Source organism: Egretta garzetta, unplaced genomic scaffold (genome assembly GCF_000687185.1).
Source record: "Egretta garzetta isolate BGI_Z169 unplaced genomic scaffold, ASM68718v1 scaffold94, whole genome shotgun sequence".
Classification (NCBI taxonomy): domain Eukaryota; kingdom Metazoa; phylum Chordata; class Aves; order Pelecaniformes; family Ardeidae; genus Egretta; species Egretta garzetta.
Window position 1 is genome coordinate 7,886,754 of NW_009259683.1, and position 25,317 is coordinate 7,912,070.

General features: G+C 42.9%; 1 protein-coding gene across 1 annotated transcript; it reads left to right on the forward strand.

Annotated features, from left to right (window-relative positions):
• The first annotated feature begins 353 nt into the window (after window positions 1-353).
• Window positions 354-19,035, forward strand: CDCA7L (cell division cycle associated 7 like). The gene is made up of 11 exons (XM_035894067.1): window positions 354-431; window positions 6,735-6,881; window positions 9,183-9,185; window positions 10,232-10,363; window positions 10,835-11,194; window positions 13,056-13,130; window positions 14,580-14,756; window positions 16,213-16,344; window positions 17,204-17,353; window positions 18,495-18,631; window positions 18,980-19,035. The coding sequence occupies exons 1-11, from the start codon at window positions 354-356 to the stop codon at window positions 19,008-19,010; spliced, it is 1,422 nt and encodes a 473-aa protein (XP_035749960.1). The 3' UTR covers window positions 19,011-19,035.
• The last annotated feature ends 6,282 nt before the right edge of the window (window positions 19,036-25,317 follow it).

Below are 25,317 nucleotides of genomic sequence, written 5' to 3' on the forward strand. Positions count from 1 at the left end.
GAGGGGGTGGAAACCGCCTTTGGGGCGGCCCCGAGGCGCCCGGCACCGGCGTGGGGAAGCTCCAGCGGCGCGGGGTGCCGCAGCCGCCCTAATGAAGGCCGAGGGGCTGCGCGTAGCTCGTTGGGGAGGAGCTTTGTTAATCAATTAGTCCCTGTAAGCCTGGGGATGTCACTTTTGAAATAGCCCTTTTTAAAAAAAAAAAAACAACTTCTGTTCTCTCTTTTGTTTGTTGTTGTTGAAATGCCTCGATGCCACAAACACACACATTCGAGTCACCTGAATGCATGTGAGTATTTATAAGGCTGGAGGGCTTAGGGACAAATGCAGGCGTGCTTTGATCGACCGTCAACCCGATGGTGGCCTGGGTCCAAGCCCGGCGCGCTTGGATGCATCAGGCTGCTCGCGTGGGTCAGGTATCGCAAGGTGGAACGGTGAGTCTCCCCGGTGGCGGGAGGGAGGGAAGGGAGGAGAAAGTCAGCATCATCTCCCAGTCAGCTCTTGCCGATGGAAGGTTCGGGAGGTTACATGGGTTTCTGTGGAACAAGGAGGGTTGCAGAACCACTGAAACTTGTTTGTTAGGACCTCCGTCCTCTCAAGGGACTTTGTAAACCTTCCACCTCTGACTCTCCATTCGCAGGGTGGAGATAAGGGCACTGTAAAACAGTTTGGGAGAAGCCCGATTGACACGATACAATAGTAGCGAATGGCACTTATTTCTCACCTCTGCGCCTGTAAGGGGGGGTTCTTACTTTCCACGAGTTATCTTTATACTGCACAGCTAAAAGGGTGTCCATCGTGTTTCTTTTAAGGCTCAGCCAACAGGAGAAGGACGCAGCCCGTTCCCAGTGCTCTCCTGTTTCTCATGGGAGCTTGTTTTTGGCAGAGCAAGGCCTTCTGCTGGCGCTTGCTCCTCTTTGTGACACACTGGGAGCGGTGGGTTCAGCCCTGGCAGAGCCAGGAGGATGTGGTGGCGAAGGTTTCCCTGTCTCTGAAGTCACGGGTTGTCTGCTGACTAGTAAATTAGCTTTTAAGTGAGTATGTGCCCCCATCGAAAGTGATTGCCAAGGAAGTCAGTGGTACAAAACTGTTCCGAATCGCAAGACCTGCGGTTCCGTTTCCCATCCCAGGGTCTAATTTAACAGGTCCTTGCACCGCAGTTTCAGTACACGGAGCTTGTTAGAGAGGTGCTGGCTGACAAAGCTTTTGCACCCCAAAAGCCTGGATGCTAGCATTCCAGATGTGAAGAGGGGACGCGTTGCATTCCTGTGGCGTCGTATAAAAATGTCTTGCTTGGAACGCCAGGGCTCGGAAAGTAATTAGGCACCACCACAGATAAAAGGGATGCTCTTGAATTATGCAGAATTAATTCAGAAATAGCTGTTTCTACTGTTTGGACCAATGACAGATTAGCTATCACAAAAGAAGAGATAGTAGCAGTTGACAGAGCGTTTGGACTGTTTGTATGGCAGCATGCTGGTATTCACGTTATTACCAGCTTTTCTGAAAACTGAAGGATAGTTTCCAGGTAGATGTTGCCTATGGAAGGTAACATTTGAAATGACTCACCACGTGATTATGATAGTTGAGTGTTCTTTAATTTTGGGTAAAGTAGGTTGATGGGGTTTAGCTTATTTGATTATCAGTTTAAATAAAACAATGTAGAAACCATACTCTACCATTCTGAAAATAGCTGAATTGACTATAATTTCATGGAGTCCTTGGGTTTAGCAGTAGGTTGACTGTGTGATAGTTACCATAACTTTTTGTGGGGGTAGGGGAAACCACCCTGAAAATCCCAGGAGTTGTTGCTGTGACAGATATACAGGCTCGGGCATAATCCATCTTCACCTTCAGTGGAATCAAAGTATCCCTGCAAAGATTGTAAAACTGTGTGTTGACTGCTCATTTTATCACTTTTTCCTTCTTTTCTCTGAACGCTCGCTTGCCTTTCACCCTGGTGCCACCTGGGCCAGGAATGTATTTCATCACCCAGAAGGTTTCAGCTTTTTGTGCTCTGGTGCTGTGGAGAAATTGCCGAGATCATCTGGGATCCTCCTTGCCTTCCTAGATTTCGTCGTTGCCCTTGAGTCCTCGGGCTGGTTGGATGGTGTTGGCAGTCCTGTTGACCGTGTGTCTAGTTGTGTGATTCTTCTGCACCCTAATACGTCTTTGCCTCTCTCTGCCTTCCACGTCTTTCACATGTTTGTATGATGTTTAAAATCAAGCTTTCATACAGTGCTGTTCGCCTTTATGATCCCAGTGGAAAGACCAGGATCTTAACTTGTAAATAGTTTTGGGTTTTTGGTTTGGCACCTATCAGCATTCTGGCTGGGGCCCTCTATTCTTGTAGCGCTGCCCATAATTGTCAGCCTTGGAGTGCTTCCCTGTTCGCTTGTTATTTCGTGTCTACGAGCCAAATCCAGTGCCTGTAACCCCTGGGTGGTTGCCTTGGGCTTCGTGAGTACTAAGCCTGGGACAAGTCAAGAGGTTTTCCAGCGTGAGTTGAAGGTGTGACTTTGCACAAGCTTGGTTTGCTTGAGTATGTATTTGAGATTAAACTGGGATTATTTTGGTTTGACTGAAATGAATAAGCAGCAAGTTTGAACATTACCGAAATTATCCATCCTCTGCTTCGAATAGGAATGTCCATACATTGTGCAAACTTGAATGAAGGGAAAGCAGCCCAACTTTTTTTTTTTTTTTTTTTTTTTTTTCGTGGTAGGAGCAAAAATAGAGAATTGCATCTAGCCCCGCTTTCTCACATGGTATGTTCTCCTGATACATCATTGTCAGAGAGGTATGGGCTAGTGGCAAGGAAAGCGATACGTACAAATACCTCTTAAAAAAATGAAATATGGTTGACAGTGGCGTAGAAATAACTCTGGCGCTTCCCACCGAAGCTGAGGGTGTGCATGCATGCAAGCGTTCTCTCCTCTCAGCCTGCCAGGGTGCTGCCTTGCAGAAGGGCGAATTGCGTCTGTTTTGGTATCAGGAAAGTTGCTTTTTCATTTGAGACATGAGAAGTCTTCCTGTTGACGTGGAAAGTAAAACATCTCACCTCAGGCTTTTTTTTTTTCCTCCTTGCCTAACGTGGCAGGTGGAATTCCTGGAGGTGGCACTTAGTAAAATCGTGTTTTGACTGGCGGGGACCTCAGTTGCCTTACATTTCCCGTCACTTGTGTTGGTGAGTGGGGGAGTGTCACCAAACCAGGTCTGACATCCCTCCTGGCCTCGTTTCCTGCCTCTGGCACTCTTGTCCCTTGGTGGCAGGTCTGCCAGCCCCGATGGGCACATGTTGGCTGCCTGCCCCCACTTCTGCAGGGACCGTAACTCTCCTCCGTGCAGCCTGACAAATTCGGGTGTGCTCCTGGGTGTACCGGTGGCATTTTGTCAAATTTAGAGAAGGGGAAACTGGGAGATGGGAAGATCTTGAATTTTGATCTTTTGTTGGAAAAAAATTATACATAAGGCCCTGCCAGCCCCGATGGGCACATGTTGGCTGCCTGCCCCCACTTCTGCAGGGACCGTAACTCTCCTCCGTGCAGCCTGACAAATTCGGGTGTGCTCCTGGGTGTACCGGTGGCATTTTGTCAAATTTAGAGAAGGGGAAACTGGGAGATGGGAAGATCTTGAATTTTGATCTTTTGTTGGAAAAAAATTATACATAAGGTTGGCTCTTCTGGAATTGTTGTATTGTATGCTGTTTGTAGCAGGGAATGTTTTCTGCTGCTTATGAAAAGTATCTTGTGGGTGTTTTAAGCAAGTAAGTGTATTTTATGTGCAAAAATAACTGAGCTCAATAGGTATAAAATTTCCTACTAGAAATGAGACTTTCACTTTTTCAGCAGCTGTGAATTATTTCCAGCTTTTACTAGATTTTCAGTACCTAGCTTTTTGTAATTGGTATCTTTAAAAAACAGGATTTCTCACATCTCTGCAGCATTTCAGCAGACCATTGCATCTGAACTTGTGGTTTTTTTGTATTGAAATATTTAACCTCAGCAAGCTTGAAATGTTCATCGCCTCTTTGCCTTCCTGACTTTTTTAGAGGTTTAGTGGCAAAAAGATCCTCTCTTGAAGTGCCGGCATCTTTCAAGTGTTTAGAACACGTTAATATTTTGACATCTGTGTTTAGGCAAATACATATTTTCTTTCTTGGTATATGCTACTTTGTTGAAAAGAGTTAAAATGCTGGGCTCTGATGCTGATTATAAATCAGTTTCTGAATGTATTTTAATAGAAAGTTAAAAATGGAAATGTCTGTGGCTTCCAGGACTACACAATAAATAACGGTGAACCAACTCATCCCAGCAGAGGTGTTTGGTGCAAGCTTGTCTTTGATGTCTGTCTGCAAATGGCAATGGACTTCTGCTGGGAATAAGCTTCAGGTGTAGAAATACTGGATTTCAGGTGCAGAAATATTGGCGATGAGCAAGCTTGGTTGTGAGGGTGCTCTTTTTAAGCTCCTGGGGTATGCCCACCTTGTGTGTGTTGGGTATTGTCTGTTTGTAGCCTAATCCCTTTTGGTGAAATGGGGACTCATCAATGACTGGATGGGATTCTTCATAGTCAGGCTACGGGGAGCAAGGCACAAACTAAAAATCTTTGAAGTTCTGCAGTAAGTTACTTAAATCAGTGCCTTAGTATTTGGGAATGCATAAAGATCAAAAAAGGTCTTCTACTGGGAAAGTGTTGGTTTTGGGTTTTTTTTTTTTTTTTTTTTTTTTGTTCACAATCAGTAATTACACCCCCATAACGGCTCCTCTGGTGCAGATGCAGAAGTAATAGACGACGAAGAAGAAATTAGTTAGGCATACAGTAATCACAGCAGTGGCCAGCTCAGCTGTACAATAGCACAAGAACTAATGCAGCGGTTCCTGGAAGCAATTTATTCATAGCAGTGAGCCTCACAACTCCTTGTATGTTTTTCCATTAAAATGCATAATGCTTCATTTTTAATGCTGCTCTGTACTGAGTGAGTTCTGTCACAGCATCGGAGCTGGATTCTGGCTGTTCGTTTTAGGAGGTGGGGGTGAGGGAACGTCCAAAGGGGTTCAAAGGCAGACAGCACGGCTTCTGCAGCAGTGCATGGGGTCGTGCTGTTACGTGCCTGTGAGGGTCAGTTGTTCAGAGCTGAATTCTGCTCTTGCTCAAGCAACAGTAGGTCAGTTTTGCATCAGCTTTATAAAAGCAGAGCAAGAATAAAATTAAGTCCATGTATGCTCCTTACTGTAGCTTGTTTCAAAGAACGATGCTCGGGTGAAGGTGCTGCTTGCTCTTCCAATGGAAATGGAATTTTGTCAGCGGTGTTATTTTGGGAGAACGAGCCTCCTTTGGGCCGTTTGCCTTGGCACAAATAAATAATAATAAAAAAAGATAAAATAATAAAAAAAAATAATCATTATATGGGGTCCTGTATGAGCAGCCTTGGTTGTGTGTGACAGCGGACAAGGGCAGGCTGCTGTTGGTTCTGGAGTTCATCTCGGGGATGTTCTCTTGAACGTTCAGGGCTGGAGACCTTCTTCAGATGCAGAACTGGCCCCTCTCACTGGGCAGCTGTTGATCTCGTATTCCTGAGAGCTAATGAGAGGAGTGGCAAATCCACGTGCGGCTTTAGCACACAGCAAACAGTAGAGAGATTTGCTTCAAGTAAGAGTGGTGTGCGTGGTGTGTACCCGTGCTCCTGGGGATGTGGAAGATAAAGGTCCGGGTGCTGGTGAGCGATGCAGACACTTCTGTCCCCAAGCATTTCTGTGAACAGCAGAATGGTTTTGCAAATGATACTGGGAAGTGTAAAACCGTGTTCTGAAACTTGGCAAAACGCCTTCCGCCTTGGTTTTTAAGGCTGGATTTGTTCATCCTGTCCTTCCACACACCAAATCCTAAAGCAGCCAAGGTGGGAGCTGTCTGAAGGCTTCCTTACTGGCCCGTTACAGGGAGAGGTTTATCTGAAGTGCTTGGTGAAGTATGTGGCCGGCGGGAATAGTTGCCTCCGGTGGTACGAGTCTCCTTCCATGCTGGGACTGGAGTTCTTGAACTCTGAAGTTGTGACCTTGGTCACCTCAGCAAGTGCTGCTGCCTGCCCTTGGCACTGGCTCCTGGCACACTCCTGGCAGGCAACAACATGGGCAAACGAGGAACGTTCTCGCTTAAAATGGCTCTTCACTGTCTTACCAAGTGTCGTGGAGAAAGCTCTGCGGCAGTACTGACGGAAGAGAATGAGTTGCGTTGGTTTTATTTTTGGAGTTAGGTAAGTGTCTGGTAAAATATCTTATAGTCCTGTTGTCGGATGTAACGGTAAGGTTTCCTTGTACATGTTTAGCATTGCTTTATATTCGAAGGTGTGTTCCTTGCCTCTGAGCCATCATTGCTCTGTAAGAGGAGTAGCGGTGGTGGGTTTCGCTACGGATAAAGGGTGCTCTGAGCATCTTGCAAAGATGAGGCACATACATACTTTTACATCTGAGAAGCACCGTTGTGTGGAGTTAAACACCCTGCATATTGCATCCCCTCCCTAGCCCCAAATCTGGAGTCTGTATTTAGAGATTAAAACCACTGTACAAAATTTCCTGGAGTTTAGCTAAATGAGGTACAGTTTTGCTATGCGTAGCATATTTTGTGATACAGATTTGTACTTGCATAGGAGTATAAAAATAAGCTGTACTGTTGCCAGTTTGAATTTTCCTATTAAGTTGGCGTGTCTGACTCTTATCTTCTGTCTCATTTTGAATCAGAAACAGATACCCAAGGAAGTGGCTGACATTTTTAACGCCCCCAGTGACAATGAAGACTTTCTGGGGTTCCAAGATGATGCTTCCAGGCAGAGGCTGTTGTCAGAGGACAGCTATGCTAGTTTTGATTCCCTGGAGTCAAGAAAAAAGGTAAGAACGGATTGCTGTGACCAAGTTATGCTTTTTCAGTGCAGTGGTACTCTGAGCTTGTGTCAAGGCTGCACGAGCCATAACTCGCAGCAAGCCCCATAATCTGCAGTCCTCATATTAAAACTTACTGTCCTTTTTAGGTTCTGAGGATTGCTTTTAAAAACTCTTTCATAAAAATACAAGGAAAATGGGTTTCATTAAAAGTTGAGTTTAAGTGAAGTAGGTAAGTGAAGCAAACAGGAGAGAGGGAATTACCATCCTGGGCTGGTGTGCTCTGGATACATAAGACAGTGGAAATGCATGGTAATAGATGGTGTTTGTGAGTATGCACACTTCAAGGTATTTCTTCCAGAAATTTATATCAGTGCTGTTTCTGCACACTAACTTACATTATATAAATTGCTGATTTAGTGGTGGTGACCCATCACCTCCTGCTTTGATTGTGAGACTTGCTGGTTCTCTGCTCTCTTAACAGTGAAGTAGCTTGGATCAGCATAACGGTTTGATGTTTTTCATTCTGACTTGGTAGCTGGAGGTACCAGCTGAATTCACAAGGAGAGCTGGTGTGCTGTCTTGACTGCCAGAAAATTTAGGTTTTAGTCTTTTAGAAACTTGTAATGATATACTTGATAGATATGGGTTAATGCAATAAAAGATACTCTTGCCAGCTGTACTCTCAAAAGGGTCCCTCTGTTCCATTAATAAAAAAATTGAAAATGGCGTTTTCCTTTTCTTTTGGCTTTTTCCTTTTCTTTATCCTCAGGTCAGTACTTGGTTAAGAGTTGCAGAAGACAAGGAATATGACTGGTGTTAGCAAAGGGAACAGGCAGAATGAGACTTGTATGAGAATGTGTTGCTTCTGAGCCTTTGTAGGCGAATGGCCTTAAGAGAGGCTTGTACAAAGTACAGAAGCCATTTGGGAGTAGAGCCTCAAGCCTGTGCTATGGAGAAAGACAGCGGCTTAAAAGTAACGAAATCTACTTGGCACTGAATTGCCTCGTCATCTTGTTGCTAGATGGTGGTGCTGGTAGCTTCAGAAAACCAGGAGATAGTTGGCTCGCGTATCTGTGGCTTTGTGTGGAGCATGAAGAAGGATCAACGAGGAGAGGTGCTGATGGTGGTGGTGGAGAGGGAGCCTTGCGCAGGAGCCTGAGCTTCTGCTGCCTGCTCAGGGACTGCAGGCACCTTACTTTGCTTCTCTTTGCCTTGGTTTCCTGACTTGTGAGACGGAGATTATGATAATAATCTTTGCTGCAAAGCATTTTAAAATCCTCTGATGGAAAATGCTGTGGAACAGCGAGGTGCTGTTAATTTAGCACGCATTACTGGGAATCCCAGTGAGACTTGTTCCAAATTTAGAGCTGGCAATGCAGCCTTCCTCACTGTTCCTGTGTTGCCCTTGGGCTAAGAATTATTTTAAATCTCCATCAGTATTGAGTTTAACTCCTTTACCACTAAATGGTACAATAAAAACATGATCATCTTTTTATCCTGAGTTCCATCCATTTATGATGCCAAACACCCCTGTCGCTGAGAAAGGCCATAGGTACTTGTGCAGAAAATCAAAAGGTCTGGTGTGAAGGGCAAAATGATGGGAAGTTCAGAAAAATGCTGCAGTTGTTGGGAGAGGAGGCAAGGCAGCTGCCCTGCTGGGGGGGCAAATGGGGTGTTAGTGCATCAGGCGTTCCCTTGGATGCTGATGTGCAAGCACATTAACAAGTATTGACCTCTGTGTATCTGCTTTTCCTCAGGGCTTTCTGCAATCCTACTCCCATAATCTTCCGCTGAGTTTCAGCTGTTTCTCCTGTAGGTGTTCCTGATGCCTATTTTACCTTGTGTAGATCATTCTTCATAGGTGTAACAGCATAGCTCTAGGTGTGTTATTTTTAGTCACTTTTGCTAACAAACAGCTTATTTCCTCCTCCCCAACCTTCATTGTGGAATTTCATGAAAACACAGAATGCATAAAAACTTCGCTTTCCCTCCAAGAAATGCAATTTAACTTTAAAGTAACTTCCCTATTGTGTTTGTTCCTTTCTCAAGCAGCTGCACTGCAGCTATCAACAAAAGAATAAAGTAATTTTGCTTAGAGAAAACTCATTCCAATTACCCATAATAATTTGTAGGAGATGTTTAAGTGTAAAGAAACAGCATATGCAGTAGCTCCCCCCTCCCCTTCCCTGTATGTTTTTCCACTCATCTATTGTATCTGTTTTTCACCAGATATTATCTTAACGTAAAGAAGTGTGTAATTAAAGTCAGGGAAGGGAGGGAATTGAAAGGAAGAATAAAGATATTTAGCAAGTGCATCGTATGAAAGGTCATTTTTGTGTCTTGCGTGGGAGGAAGAAATAGCAGAGGAAAATTGGGGAAACAAACTTAAGTGAGTGTTGCTGACTTTCAAGAGGCAGGTGTGGTGTGAACACGGGTTATGTTCCCACCGTGAACGAGTCTTTCGGGAGACTGACAGGGACAAGTTGACAGATGGTCTTCCACTAATTCTGACTGGAAGTATGCAAATATATGTCTGATTTAGTAAATGCATTGTGTTTAATTGGTATGTAATGTGCATCTCATGAAGAGCGTTTTAACGAGATCTTAGTTTATTTTTCATGGGCTGACATTTTACTTCCTAGTCTGTAGGGAGAAATTTGGGATCTGTCTACCCTAGAAAACGTTTGAATGATGAACTGCACCATTAAACCAGTGTTTTAAACCAGTGTTTCAACCAGAGTTGAGTGGTTGGAAGGTGGCGGGATGTTAGTCGGGCTGTTCAAAGCTCTGTGGTTTTGTGCCGGTGGCTGTCACTTCAGTGATGGTGTAACAGCGTGAGAAGGAGCAGACTCCATCTCCAGAAGCCCTGCGTGCCGCTGCAGCAAGCTCAGAGGAGAGCGTTGTTTCTATTGCTAAATGAAAAAAAGGAGGGCTCTTTCTTACTGTGGTTGTGGTTTGTATCTTCTTCCATTCAAGGCCTGTTTTTTTACATCTGGAAGAAAACATACAAAACAAGATGATAATTTACACATAGGAAAACTGATAGTTTATTTTTATTGGGTAGTAGTGAAGAAGAGGAGGAAGAGGAGAAGAAGAAAGTTTCCCTCACAAGAAGCAGCTCAGTTAAAGCCCTGTGCTTAAAAGGAAAAAAAAAAATCCCGCTAAATTAAATAACTCAGTGCTGAAACTCTGAATGTCTTCTGCTTTTTTCTTTTGGCAGGCTTTGCCTGCAAAGTGCTTGCACAGTATATGCCATTGAGTTGGTACCTGCTTGAACCTCAGAACCTGCTTATTGTGACTGTGTGACTGCTCTGTATCTGACCGTCTCTCACAGCTGCTGCTCGGTATTTTTACAGGGGGTTCAGTTTCAGTCCAGATACCTCACTGAAGAACTGCGGAGGATTTTCACTGAAGAGACTGACTCTGAAACGGAAGCGTTTGAAGGCTTTGCTTCAAGCGAGGTGGATGTGAACAAGAAAGGAGTTCTGGTAAAGGCACCTACACGTGAATGTATATGTTGACTTCTTTTTTTCTGTCTCTTCTCTGTAAACCTCGCGTTCTAGTAGGACCATTTCTGATATGCCATGGCGTTCTTTTTTCATGCTGAAGAAACGTATGTGTTATCTCAAAAGAGAAAAAAAGCTTTGTTTAATGTAACATCGCATATTAGAAATGAGAACTTCTTCCCCTGCTTGTAGACTGACTGTGCTGGCCAAGATTGTTTCTCTGAAGACACCCATGTCTGTATCCCAGGCAATATTAATGAGTAGATTTTTTTTTGTTGGTCTTTGCACAGGGAGAAGTTGTGTGCTGTGACCTTTTAAAAATTTGTTGATTTAGGTGAATTTATGACAGTGCTTTTGGGTGGCGAGACTGCTGAATCACTGAATTAGTGATTTAAAAATGACGTTTCTTGTGTCACAGCCAATAATGTAACATGGGATTCTTTCTGCCTCTAGGCAACAGAGTCGGACTTGAGTGATGAAGAACGTGATAATTTATTGGGTAGTGAGGAAGAAGAGGAGGAGGAGGCGAAGAAGAAAGTTTCCCCCAAGAGAAGAAGCTTTGGCCTTCGTGTTGCCTTGCAGTTTCCCACCAGAAAGTCGTCTGAGAAAAAAGTGCCTGAACAGGCTTTTTCTAACTTACCTCTAAAGGACAGTGAATCCCTCACACCACTTTCAAAAGAAATAAGCTGCAAGCGGTGGGACAAACTAGAAGGCTCTGCTTCAGAGTCTGAAGACGACATTAAAGAAACACAGGAGGAAAGTTCCAGTGCTCTGCTTAAGAGAGCCATGAATATTAAAGAAAATAAAGCCATGGTAAGACTTATGAGCAGTGCTTTGTTCTCTGACATTTACATCCAAGTATTTAGCTTCAGCACACTTGAATTTTGGTGTCCCCGTTGGTGCTGTGCTGGGACTTTGGGAAGATGTCATGGTGGTTTGTGTTTGAATTTTTCTACCTGGGAAAACCCTAGAGGACCATCAGAACTCAGACGTTTACCCCTAAAATAGCCTCAGGTTAGGCCTAGCCTGCTCAAGTCCAAAACCAGCATTGAACCAGGCATTTTATATGTGGATGTGAACAAAGTTACAGATGCCCAAGTTGCAGTCTTATATTCAGAACATGCCAGAAAACCAGCTGGTCCCTTCAGGTGATTCGTGGTGTCATTTGCAATCTAGAGTTTCCAATTTTCATTTGTGGCTGATAGACCTACTGCAGTTCCTTATTAGAAAGCCAGCTAAAAGCTGCTAAGGATGGTAAATGTAATTTTTCTATTGTGTGGGATGTGATGTTTACAGTTATGCTTTGCTATATAACTACTGAAAGTGTGTGTGCGTGTGTGTGTAGGTGCAGAAAAGAGAGGTACTGATCGTTCCTTAATGCTTTTTCCTCTATTGTCCAAAATGCCACCAGCTACCTGTAATTATCACACTGCCTTGCCAACCAGAGTTGATATTGGGTCCTCAGTGGCTCCTTCAGCTTTACTGTATTCCAGGAAAAGTTGCAGCTTCTAAGCAGACTTGGGGTTCACATATAACGCTTGGGTGTGTGGGCCTGCAGCTCTCACATAAAAACTTTAGTTTTGTACCTGTGTTTCTAATCTGTCTTGTATCCTCACTGCTGTTGTGTTGGTCTTGGTGCTCTTTCACCCTTCTCACCTTCCACTCTTCCTTCTAGTTCAACCATGGCAAAATTCATTGGCACCCTAAGTTGTAGTGCTGTAATGACATTAAATAGCTCTTAATAAAGGCCACACTGAAGTATTTACTGAGAAATGCTGTATCCAGCTTTTAATCTCATGATTGGTATGGTGGTCTCAGAGGCAGCTAGCAGCCTGGCTCATCCCTGCTGTTGATGGATTTTCAGAAGGTAGCCTCATCCTGGCTTTCCAGAACAGATCAGTATTTTTTTTTGGACCTGTCAGCCACTGCTTCTGTTGAAATGTAGCTCCAGGACATCTCCTGCACGGTGCAACAGGTCGTCCTCCTGAAGTGCTTCTGATACTGCATACACCGTGGTTAGGGGAACCGCCAGCGGGGCTTAGTTGTTTTACAACTTTGCAAATGAGCGTGGGTGTGCAGCATTACTGGCTGTGGTTTGCAGCATTTGTGAAATTGGCACTAGCTGTCATGATTGAAAAAGGGATGTTCCAAGTCATCACTGCTAAGGACCACCGAAAAATGATGAGCAAAGTTTCCCTGCTATAATGTCACTGCTTAAGGGGACACTCTGAGTTCCCTGGCAAAAAGCACAGGTATATTGGCAGTTATTCAGTAAAATAGCCCACAGGGAACATCTTACAGTCTTCTGGCCAAGGGCACCCAGTCTTCCTTTTCTCCCTCCTGTCATATGAACTGTGAATTTCTCATTATCGGTCATAGGTATTGTAATGTGCTTCATCAGTGCTGTTTCAACAAGATTGGATGTAATTCTAGCTAGTTCTAATTCCCAGTAAGTATTAATGGGAGCTGTGAAGTTAGTACTGCCTGCAGTTTTGCTCATTCAGGGGTAAATCAACCCCTTTTATGAGCCTCACTTAAATAAAGCACCTCCAGTAAGGTTTCATGCACTGAAACTTCATGTGTTTAGGTATAATTTGGAGTGCATGTGGAGAGCAGATGATAGGTATTGCTTGTTTGCAGTGAGTTTTCAATGTGGCGTCACTGTTGATTTCAGCTGGACCAGCTGCTGGCAGAACTGAATTCCATACCTGACCTGTTTCCAGTGAAAACGCCTGCCTCGACTCCTTCGGTAAGTCCCCAGTACTGTCTAGAGGTGACTGTCGGTTTTGCTAGATTTAGGATTAATGTGTTTCCTGATGAAACACTTTGACCAACTGTGTTCTGGTTTTCTTTGGTTTTGGTCACTTTATTTGTATAGATTTTCTACTGGTCAGTATTTAAGTACCAGAGGTTGTGTGAGGAAATGGAATTTTATAAGATAATCAATGAAGAAATACGGAGACCAAGGGGAGATGCTTCGTTATCATTTTTGTCCCAGAAATACTGTTGAGATGCTAGACAAATGTCTGTGTAAGTGGGAATAAGGAAGAGTAGTTGCTTCCCTTTGGCTTTAGATCCTGTTAGTTTCCCTCTTGCAGGCTTTTAAAATCCACACTTCCCAATAGAGCAATGCTGATGAAATTCATCCACTTCAACATGAACTTGGAATGATTCTGTAGTTATTCCAACTGACTTCTTGGCTAGAAGCAGAGAACTGTCCACCCTTCTAGGTTCTCTATAGACTGATGTTTTTCTACATATATTATAAACTGGAGAGATTTGAGGAAAAATTGAAGGGCTGTGTCTTTGGGAAGCCCATGTAGAAATGTTGGTGTGGTGGTTGTCAGGTGAAGAGGTGAAACCAAATTATAGTCTTTGAAAGGCTGGAACCTTGCTAGCTCTAGTTAAATGCTATAGAAACTTAAACATCCTTTGAATATATACATAAGCCTGCTACTTTTATTTAGTATCTTTACTTGAGGAGGTGGAAGGCATCAGGTATATTATAGTTATCTCTTCTGCTTGGTTTTTGATTTCCAGCCTGTCTCCTTGTGATGTGCCTTTCACTCCTTTAGAAGGAAATAACTAAAGAGTACTGTAGCAAGTAGACTTGCTTCCTACATCTTGTCCTGTCAAATTGAGTAGATGCCTTTATGGTAGGTGTCTGTGCAGAAGTTCTGTTGCATGAATTCAACCATTCAGTAACTGGTAGGTGTGATGATATGAAAAGGGTATCTTGTGCCTCCTAGTAATTTCCAGATCTAGGAATCTGGAAATAAGAAACTTATTAACACCCTTTCAATTTAAAAAATACAAAAGAAAATACAGTAGAATTCAGATTATTCCTTGAAGATGTATTCTATTTATAGGAACCTTTAGCTGCTGAAGAACAGTGAGAACTAGCTTCTACCTTAGTATGCCATACCAAAAAAAATGGTATAGTTCTGTGATAGTTGGAATAGAATTTGACTGTGTAAGTGTGGTGTTTTAAGAGGATCAAAAAGGTGTAGCATGTAGGGAGAACACAAACATGATAGAAATTGGTGAGGTTTGGCTTAAATAAAGAGTGGGAGAAGTACGTATTAATTCATGATAGTACAAGTGTGGTACAGACATTTTTAGATAATTTCTGGTGTTTAACACTACAAACATAAATGAAAGTACAGTTACTGGAATTGTCTTCTCTTTCCAGAAACAGAGGAAAATCCCAAGGAGGACGTTTTCTGAAGGCCAGATAGCACGTCGCATGAACCCAACCAGAAATGCTCGTCCACCGGAGAAATTTGCCTTGGAAAAATTTACTGTGTCAGCTGTTAAATTTGCAGAACACTTCCGTAGCTATAGACAACAAAACCTCTTGAAGAAGAGACTCAGTGTGGTATTTGCCAGACTTTGGTATCTCTAGTAGTTAGGATTAGGAGACATTCACTTAAATTGTTGGCCAACACTTCGAGCAGACAATACATCCTACAGAAAGTAAATGAGAACCTTTGGTTTGGGATTAGCTACAGAAGTTGTCTTCAGGCCTTCCTGCCTCATCTTTCACCCATTAACTGGGCTCTGTTTGTGACCTGCGTTGTCTGAAACCTAACAAGGCAGTTTACTTATGGTCTATTATTTATTTAGAAGGCCTTTGAGAGACTAGGTGGTGGGTCTGGTGGAGGTGACAAAGCAGGTCTTCTCTATCTTCAGGCTCAGGAAAAGTTAGCAAAAACACCTCTCTGGAAATAGCAGACGGAAGATAGAAAGGAGTTATGTAGCTGAACTGAGAATGAATAAGGGGAATCTGCACCAACAAACTGCTGATGTACTGACTAGCCATTCAAAAGTTGCAGCTTTTATTCTTCCCCATGTTTTTAAAATCTCCTGGTTTTCCCTCCTGTGGCTTATAGTGGCCATTTGTCTCAGTTATATTTACTGTATAGCCTTTATGAGGAAGACTCTTAAGACTTGTATCTGTACGTGGTAGAGGCTGGATACCAGTTCTGGTTATAGGAATGGGTGCTGGGCATGCTTGAAGCATTATAGAGGGAATTTGACTACTAAACGAGGTGTAGTAGCACTGAGTGAGAACCTGGGGTGGTAGAAGACTATTTTGGAGAGAACAGAGCTGATCTCAGGTGAAGGACAAATTAAGTATTAAGAGTGGGGTAGATGGAAGGCTAAGGATCAGTTGAGACTTTTACATGAAATTTGAAATCTCCTGAGGGACATAATGATGATCCATGGGTTGGGTTCTAAGAGGTTGATATTTGGAAGGAAAAAAAGAGTGCTTAATAGTGAGTAGAAGACTCTCTTCCAAATAACAAAAAGGATCATAACAAAGGGCTGGGTATGGCAGGACTAGCCTAAAATGTCAGTAAAGGTTTTTTTACAGGACATTAGAGATTGTCATTGGAGAAAGCAGTTGGAGAGCATGCTAGGATATTGAAGGAGCAAAGCAAGGGAAGGCAGATGGTTATAGTACCTTATTTTGAGAGGGAAGAAATGGAGCATGAAGAATTACAGTGGAGGTGTGCGGGGAATGCAAAGAAAAGGAGGTAGCAGAAAAACATGTCAGGAATTTGTGGAAATAAAAGTAGCAATGATGGGAAGGAAGAACATGTAAAACCAATAAATAATTAATGGAGTAAAGATTAGGGAGGAGAGGGAGAGAAAGAGGCGGTGATGGTTTGGAAACTCTATGCCCTGTTCTTCCAGTGGTCCTTGAGCCTGTAGTCTGTGTCCTCTAGGCTGCATACACATTATAAATGAAAGAATTTGTCACCAAGTGTGGTGACAGAGTCTTCATGGCACCAGGCAAAAAGTGTTGAGATGAGTTTGTTTAGCAGGGGGATTGTGGAGTGCGCAAAAGGAGGAGATCATCAAAGTATTCATCTCATCGTCCAGTAGAAGATATTACTGAGGAGGACTTGGACAACATTGCAATCACTGTTAAAGACAAAATCTATGACAAAGTTCTAGTAAGTGGCTGCTGTTTTCTTTAGTGTGTCCATTTGCTTGAAATGGAAAGTCTCCTAACAGTTCACCTGGTGTTTGCTAAAAGGTCTGCTTTCCCAAGGTTTTGGAGAGTGCAGCTTTGCGTTATTATATCGAACAAATATGACTTGGAAGCTTTACCAGGCTTCCATGGGCTTGCCCAAGCTGGTTGATAGGCCCCACCAACTTTTTGCTTTTACAAAGAAATGTTTTATTGCCATAGCGCTATTAAGTGGAATTTGCTGTAACTGTAACTCACCGCTGATGAGAGTTGACATCCCCTTTATCTCTCATTCTCACTTACTGTAAATGTGGTAGTGGTTGTACCATTAAATAATAGTGATCCCTGCTGCTCTTTGTACCCCCTGGAAACAACATTTCTGTACAGGTTGGGTAGTTTCCAAAGCTCTTCATGGAACTCCTCCTCCTTTCCTTCACTGGATTTGGCTATTATTGCCATAAAGATCTAGATGATCAGCTTACTATATATTTCATGCTTCATTGTATTTGCAGAGATAAATCAGAAGGTCATTTTCTGAATAGTTTTAGCTTTTCCCTAGATAGAGGAAAGGATCAGAACTGCGACATGAGGTTCATGTAGTTTGAGACTCCCAGTGCAACTGAGGTTGGGCACTGTCTCTACAATCCCTAGCATCTCTCCAGATAACTATATGATTTATCATAACAACAGAACTTACAGTTCTTACTAAGATTTTTCATTGCTGAATTTTAATTTGTTTTGAAATTTGTGCTTTGCTATCAGCAGCTATATTAGGGAAGTTCAGCAGCAAGCATTTAAGATGTGCTTCATACATAGATATTTCTCCCCTTTTCCAACTTTAGGGTAGTACTTGCCACCAGTGTCGACAAAAGACAATTGATACAAAGACAATCTGTCGCAACCAGGGCTGTGGAGGAGTAAGGGGACAATTTTGTGGACCATGTCTTCGAAATCGATACGGGGAAGATGTGAAATCAGCACTGCTTGATCCAGTAAGTATAATTTCTTGGGCTTGGAGTGAAAGTGTAATGAACACCATTTTGTTTGTAAGCTGTGATGAGTTAGTTTTGTTAGTAAGCTGTGATAAGCTCATGATAATGTGGTGTTCTGAGATTTTTGCCATGACATCTGTAGTACTGTTATGACTGACACTGATCTTGTTTGAGCTCAAGTGGAAGGTGCTGGATCTGGGTTACAATCCATCGAGCTTTGTGCTTTGAAGCTCCACTTGCTTACCAGGTAGTGGAGGGAAACCACGAGAGCTTTTAAGAAAAGGAATCTGTCTCCTTTCAGAAAAATGCCAAAATCTACCTTGTTTTTTTAATGCTCTAGGTAATGTGGCATGCAAAGCAGGTTCCTTGTTTTAGATTCTAATTTTTAAATATGAGAAAAAAGGAGAAGGATACCTGAAAGTCTTAGGGTTGTTTCCCTTTTCTCTGTTGTCCCCTGAAGCACTGAGCAAGGAGAGAGTACAGGCTGCTGCCAGGGAATGAGGCACGTGGCTGCGCAAAGACCTCTTGGCAGAATAGCTCTGTGCTCAGCTTGTTCTGGGACCTCCTCTCCCCACCCCTGCTTTAGAGATGGGCTTTTGGGCTCTTCTGAAGGGCAGTGAAGAACTAATGGCTCCAATGTGCTGGCCTGGTGTGGCAGTGGCTGCTGTATTGTAATGCAGGCTGTTAGCACCTGCGCAGCTGGGAGATGCCTGATTTCATGTATATGCTGTGGGGGTTCAGTCTCAGGAATTGGGCTATGCCAGCAGACAGAACCAAAGACACTTCACGCAGCGGGTACCCATCTTTAGATTCTAGGCAGTTCTCTATGGTCAGCCTAACATAGGATGAGTTATCATTAGGCGTTACAGATGCCTTTGGTCTATTTCAGATTAATACTGAAAATACCAGAGACCCTGAATCTTCAGAGGAAGAAGTATTCAAGCAAACAGGGTAGTACTTAATCATTTCTTTAAAAGTTAACAAGGTTGGTGTGCTGGCTGATTCAGGCTTTTAAAACCTTGCCCTGAAGGATCACACAGTAAGGAAGCCATACTCTTTCTGACCAATGGGAAGGCAAATATAACCTTACTCATGGCTTGTCTTTGACCCCCTCCCACCTCCCACCTTCACCCCCTTGCAGGCCTGGATCTGTCCTCCTTGTCGTGGGGTGTGCAACTGCAGCTACTGCCGCCGGCGGGATGGGCGCTGTGCCACGGGCATGCTCATCCACTTGGCCAAGTTCTATGGCTATGACAACGTCAAGGAGTACCTGGAAAGGTGAGGGTCGTGCCCTGCAGTTCTTTTTCAAACTGTTGTAGCCCTTTAAATAATACTTACTTCTGTGGCCTGGGGCAGATCCTGGACCTATGCAAAAGAAGTGTCTTGGACTTGAGATTTCTCCTAGGTTGAAATCAGCTTTGTTGAAGTGAGTCATAGTGTCTGTGTAAACAACTCATTTGCTTAAGAAGTTGAAATGCTTTTCCCTATTTTGAAATCAGTATTAATTGCTTCAAGCATATAGAAGTGCTGTTTTGGAAGCTGTAATTGTCAGCAATGGAAATTGTCTGTTTATGGGGAACCTGAGTTTCCTAAAAAGCGCTAACACTGTTTTCTCACGTCTTCTAGTTTACAAAAGCAACTGGCGGATGACAATTGAGAACACTGAACTCAAGCTGTGCCTGCAACTGGTTAATATGTTGACAGATTTTGACTTCAAAAGGTTATTACTATGTTTTATATAAGATAGAACTGTAGAGTATAGTATGTGAATTTCTGTGTTGGGAACTTTTTGATTGATGTGGTCTTATGCAAAAGATCTCTCAGGAAAATGTTTTGGTAGAGAAATCTACGTGCACAGACCTATAGTTAAGTGAAATGGCACTCTTGAACCTTGAGTGGTTAATTTTTAATAGGGCTACACAACCACACGATGAAGAACTTGGTCAATTAGAGCAATATTTTTATTTATATAATTGTGCAAGTTGGCAGAAGGAGTGTTTAACAACTACCTGTAAAGCATACCCTGTTTTTAAAGAAACAGAAAACCCCTTGTGTTCCAACTTGACCATAAAGATTCAGTTTTCTAACCCTTGCTTTCCAAACCTATTCCTCCACCTGTACGTAGTTTATGGAACTTGCCTCTGCAAAGAAGGGGAGGGTACTTTCATCTGAATGCCATCATATTCCAGCCAAAGCTGATGCAACCTACCAGCAGGAGGATGATTTTTTTTTTTTATTCCAAAGTGCAATTAATCACTGAAACATGAAAGTGGAAGAGAGTTTTGTAAAAAAAAGAAACAAAAAAAAAAAAGAAAGAAAAAAAACTTAAGAAATTTTAAACACCATCCCAAGAAAGAAAAAGGATTGCTCATTAGCAGTTTTTGTGTGATGCACCTGCTTGCCTGAACCAACTACCTTACAGCAGTCATACCTGGTTAACTGGTTTAAATCACAAAGTTCAGGATTACTTTTTTTACATACAGTTCATACTTAGACGTGTTTTCATATGTACAACTAAGCTTTCAAACAACTTTGTTTAAATGCAACATGTTTGTATTGCAGTACGATTATGTTAAAATTCTTGTAAGATACGTGTTCCATTTTATGTAGAGAGAATAAAGAGTTCTGTGAGTCAAACTACACCCAGATGCTGATGTTTCCCATTTACTTTCCCATAGCTGGTGTAATGAAGGAACGCTTGCAGATCAATAATTGTTATGTGGAGAAACACGAACACGACACTGACCCATGAGGAAATAATAACATAGAACACGTGTTACATTACACATTGTGGTTTTGTGAGGCAAATAATCTGCTCCAGCTGAAAAATATTTATCTCATCTCCTTTTGCTTTAACTACAAGGCAGATTGAGAAAGCAGCACATACTAGTGAAAGCTTAGTACTAAACTGCCAAGAGTAAAGCTACTCCTGCTGGAACCCATTTAGCTGGCTTCTCCTGGCCCTTCAGATTGAAAGTCCGAATGTAAGGTGGCACTCTGCTTTTGGTTTTATAAACTGGACAGTCATAAACAGTCTTAGTTTCCCTTCAATCCACTGGACTAGCCCTTACAAAAATGATGGGCGTCGCTGGAGTCAATTCCTTGAACTGGGCTTCAGCTTTGGTCCCCAGCTGCATGTCCCACCTGGCACTTGCAGTAAATGCAGGCACATGGTTTACATGTTGCTCTGTGGTGAATAGACCAGAATAATTTGGGTTTAAACAGTTGCTTATTGCTAAATACTTCAAGCTACATTTGAACATACAGATTTAGTGTAGGCTGCTGTTGGCCTATTGTGCATCATCTCTTTGTATGAATATGGAGATGAGTACGTAGCATCTGCCTGGGCTGGACTTCTGGTTTCATCCTCATACCCTTTTATTGAAAGCAGGGACTGGAAACTACTTACAGTTGGGACTTTTGAGTATGCCCATGACTGAATGTGCCTGTCAAAGTCAAGTGCTCCGAATTGTCCACTAGCTTATGGCAAAGTATTCCAAAAGCTAGAGAACTACACTGGAGTATTTAGCATATGTTTGTGTAGTGAGATATCAAACAGGTATCTCGGTGTAGGTAAGACAGACAAGTTCTGTGCTGCTGAAGGGCCATGCACTTTCTGAAAGCTGCTGGGTTTGTGAAGTTTGTTGTGTGTTCTTCTAACATAAACCAGCACATAAAATGTTGCAGCTGCTTGTGAATTTTAGGAGTGTTTATGTAGCAACACCAGCACAAACACAGAAACACAGCAACTGCAGCTCACAGGGTTCTTCAGTACCTTCCTCATATCCAGGGGAGGAACGAACAGTATTGCCCTTTGAACGACAGATGTTTTAAAAAAGATCCTCTGAAAAATTCAGGCTACCTTTTCAAAAAGCAACAGCTGGCTGGCACGCTCATCATTGCTCCAGTCCCTCACCCTGACTTCCCCCTTGGGGCTTACCTGCTGTAGCAGCACCTCCCTTCCAAAAGAGTTCCTTTCCTTTTATTATATTCAGCTCTAGTGAAGAGTACGAACAATGACAATGTTTCTCTAATTGTCTGTTGGAGTCATTCTCCTTTCCTCTAATTAGCTAGAACTTAGTTGACCGCCTTTCTAAGTTAAAACTAAAATCTCATTTTGATGGCGGGCCCTAATTGTCATTCCTAAACTAGATGCTTCAGTCACAGGAAAATACAATTCCAAAAGAGCAAGGTACAGAGTTTATCCTCTGAAAGTTGTTAAAAGTGGGGTTGCAGCTCAGCAGATGAACACAATTTCCATTTGGGGACAGTCTACAACCATATTACAGCTACAGCAATAATTGACTGCTTGGAAACCCAGATGAAAAAATCTACTCGTGTCATACTTACACATCACCCACTTAGGTGCGTCATTATACCTCATGCTAATTAATACAGGGGTTCTCAAGTATTTCCTTGCTTCTTCCTGTCTCTCCCCAACGGCCTGTAAGTATTATAGCCTAGGAAATTAAAAATTCAGAGTTCTTTAGATCTGTTTATTTAGAACCAACAACTTTCTGCCAAGGTGGAAGAAAAAACAGGATAAAGATGGTTTTGAAAATAGCTTTTCTGTTGGGTTTTTTGTTTGGTTTGGGGCTTTTTTTTTGTTGTGTTGTTTTGTTTGGTTGGGTTTTTTTTAACTGCAGCTGTGTAGTTGCTTTGATCCAGGTTACCAACATCTGGTAACTACCAACCCTATTCTGCACCTCTCAGAGCTGCAGAACACCTCTAGGTGATAAGTACCAGGGTGAAATTTAAAGTCTCTGGAATAGTTTTAAACTTCTGAACATCAACTAGATTAGAGCTGCTGGTTTACTACAATGCAGACCTTGTTCAGTCTCAGTTTTAAATGCATGAAGTGATTAGTCAGTGATTAGGACACCAAGCTGGTAAGAAATCTAAAGTCACACTGGACTAATACCAACAATCCACCACCATTCCTGAACTTCCTCGGTTTTTTTCATAGGATCACAACATTTTAGTCCAACTCCTGATGAAACTTCTGTTAACCATCTTCAGTGGTGTGTTTAAGCTTCCAATAGGCCAGAGCAAAGTACAAATCAGGAGCACAAGAGTCTGACAGAAACCCTCAATAATGGCATACTGCAGCACACATTGCCATGAGGTATCAGAGGAATTTCCCCAAAACACTGCCTATTTTTTCCATATCTAGCAGCCTGCAAGTGGCCATTGCTGGTGGCAGGGTAGGGGAAAAGGAATCCTGAAAGATGCCGAACACCCCCAGGACTTGTGACAAGGGAGGTGATGAAGCCTTGCTTTAGCAAAGTGCTCAGCGTTTCTGCAAAACTCAATTAGAAGTAAAACTGACGTACTTACATTAAGACAAATTTTGAACAAAAAAAATAAATGAAACAAAGCTGCTGGTTTCAGATGACTGGAATAGCTCTGTCCATAGTAGCTAAGCCCTATTACAGTGGCATACTTAGCAGGGGGCAAGGCCCTATGTGGACGGATGTGCTAGTTTAGTCCATGTGTCTGGCACAGCATCACAGAAGAGCGCGGACTGCAGCACTTCCATGTGAGGAGAAAACATCAACTCCCCCTTTGTTTGGAGAACAATAAAAAGCATACTGGCATCATAAAGAATAGCTATTCTTCCATTTCTAAAAAAGCAACAGAAAGCCCCAAAATACATAGAAGAGCAACTGCACTGTTAATAAAAAAGTCACTTGCCGTCAGACTGAGGTCCAGCTGTTTAAGACACCTACAGATCTCTGAAAGGCTCATCCTCTCACACTCTTGAAGGCAAACAAGGGCATAGGGGCTCCAGGCAGTAGTCGTCTGCATGATTTCTGCCCTATTAAACTCCTCAGGAAGCATCTCCAGAATACTGTCCAGGACATTCTTAACCTTTCCAGGGCAGTACAAACAGAGCCATTACAAATCACTGCAATTAACTCTTTTTGACTCTTCTACTTTCAAGTCTGATTTCTTCTCCAGGAGGGCACAAACATCTCATTTTCTTAGGCAGGTAAAAAATCAGAGATGCTCCCCCACCTTTGCTCTCTCTTCTGCAACGGTATTGAGAAAAATGACTGCAAACCAGTTAACGCTTAGCAGCCTCTGTTTAGCTTTACGTTTTCAAGTAACACTGACCCCCAAAGCCCACCAACGCATCATCCCTGGGCTTAGGGTGACCGCTGTTACAAGGATGTGCCCTGAGATTGCTTTGTTTTTCAGTCAAGCATGATTAGTAGTTTGTATTTCTATAGTACCTAATAGCTCCCATCTCCCCCTCCACCGCTCACAGTCCTTTACTGTCTTGGGCATCGGGCAAAATACAGCGCACGCACACACACACAGGTCTTGCCCCTCTCCCTCCGTGCAGGAGGAACTGAGAACACAACTGAAAAACAATTTGTAGACGTACTAATGAGCAGGAACTGAAATCACAACGTTCATGCAGCTCAGTTTCCCTTTCAGCCCTAGCTTGGGCAGAATTAATGATAAATGCCATATCTAATTGTCTACACTTGCTAAAGTGGACAGGAACCAAACGTGAAAAGCCCAAGCTCCCCCTGGGAAATGAAGCATTGTCTGGATCCTTGCATTCAGAGCTGCACATTCTCTTCTGCAAAACCCCCATGATCTGATGGTGATAAGAGAAAAAAAAAAAAAGAGTAGAGGAAAAGGAGGGAGTAAAGAAAGTGGGGGAGAGTTGCAGAACAAGAGTGGCAGTTATGGGGGAATTTAATTAACTGGAGCTGAAGCCTCAGTCTGGTGGTATGCCAGTTTTGGGGGCATCTGGACATAGTTTCTCAGGTCTGTACTCAGGAAGGTGCAAAAGGCAGCAGGGTCTGATAACAGAACTAGCTGAGATTTCTGATTACATTGTCCTTTCCTGCTCATCCTTTATTCACTTAATCTATTAAGCACAGCACCAGTGCTGTTCCATGCTTAAAACCCAGTCTTTTACATCTTTCTGGAATCAGTCTGGCCATATCAAGATATCTGGGTATCCAAGATAACCTGACTCTGAATATAACTATAGTGTCCCAGTTAACTTTGTATTAAGTGACAAAGTTTATCTTCATATTAGGGTTGGTCCCTTCAACCCAGCATCTGATAGCTTATAGGTATTAATGTTCTTGTTCTGCTAAACTCCAGATTTGGTACGAGAGGTGCTGAGGCTAAGAGATGGTCAGACAGCCTCCTTGCCCACATTTCACCTCTTCAGACTACCAGAAAACTAAAAATCCTGCAAAACCTCCTCCTCAGCTGCTGCTTGCAAGGGAAGTCCTCTTGGAGCAGCCACATGAGTCCTGCTCAGACCAAGGGCCCAGGAAGGGGAGTGGTGGGAGAGCGCCCTGCTTGGGCTGCTCTCCCGGCGTGGAGACCCTACGCATCGCTGCTAGGCTGTGCTGTGAACCTGGCGGAAAGAAGCCAGGACCAGGGGCTGGGAGGGACTTCCTATGCTCAGCACAAGTGGGAAAGAGCAGGGAAACTACTTCAAGGGGATTTACCACACCCGAGGTGGGAGCAAAGCAGAGAGGTGAAGACAAGACTCACCAACTCAGTCAACCATGACTTTTTTTAGTAACTGTTGCTGTACTTGTTTATAAAAGCACACAAAAAAAAGCAAGATGGATTCATGCCTCATTTCCCATCCCATATTAAATTAACAGTGAAAAAGAAACAGTCTGCATAACAGGTTAGATGTTCCTCTGGTCCGAATTCCTCCCTAGTGCAGTCCATTGCGCAGGCTGGTGCGTTACCATCACTACTATTAACACTCAGCTGATCTTTGCTAATTTGATGCACCTTTTTTTTCCCTAGAAATGAAGTCTCTTGCTGAAATAACACAGTAAGATGTGTGCTCCATTTATCATTAACAGCACTGAAACACACCGGATGAAGAACTTTACCTTTTCCTCTGCAGGCCGGCCTGATCCTTCTCATACAGATGAATTCATGGGTTGCATTTCCAGAAGAGTTTTGAAGAG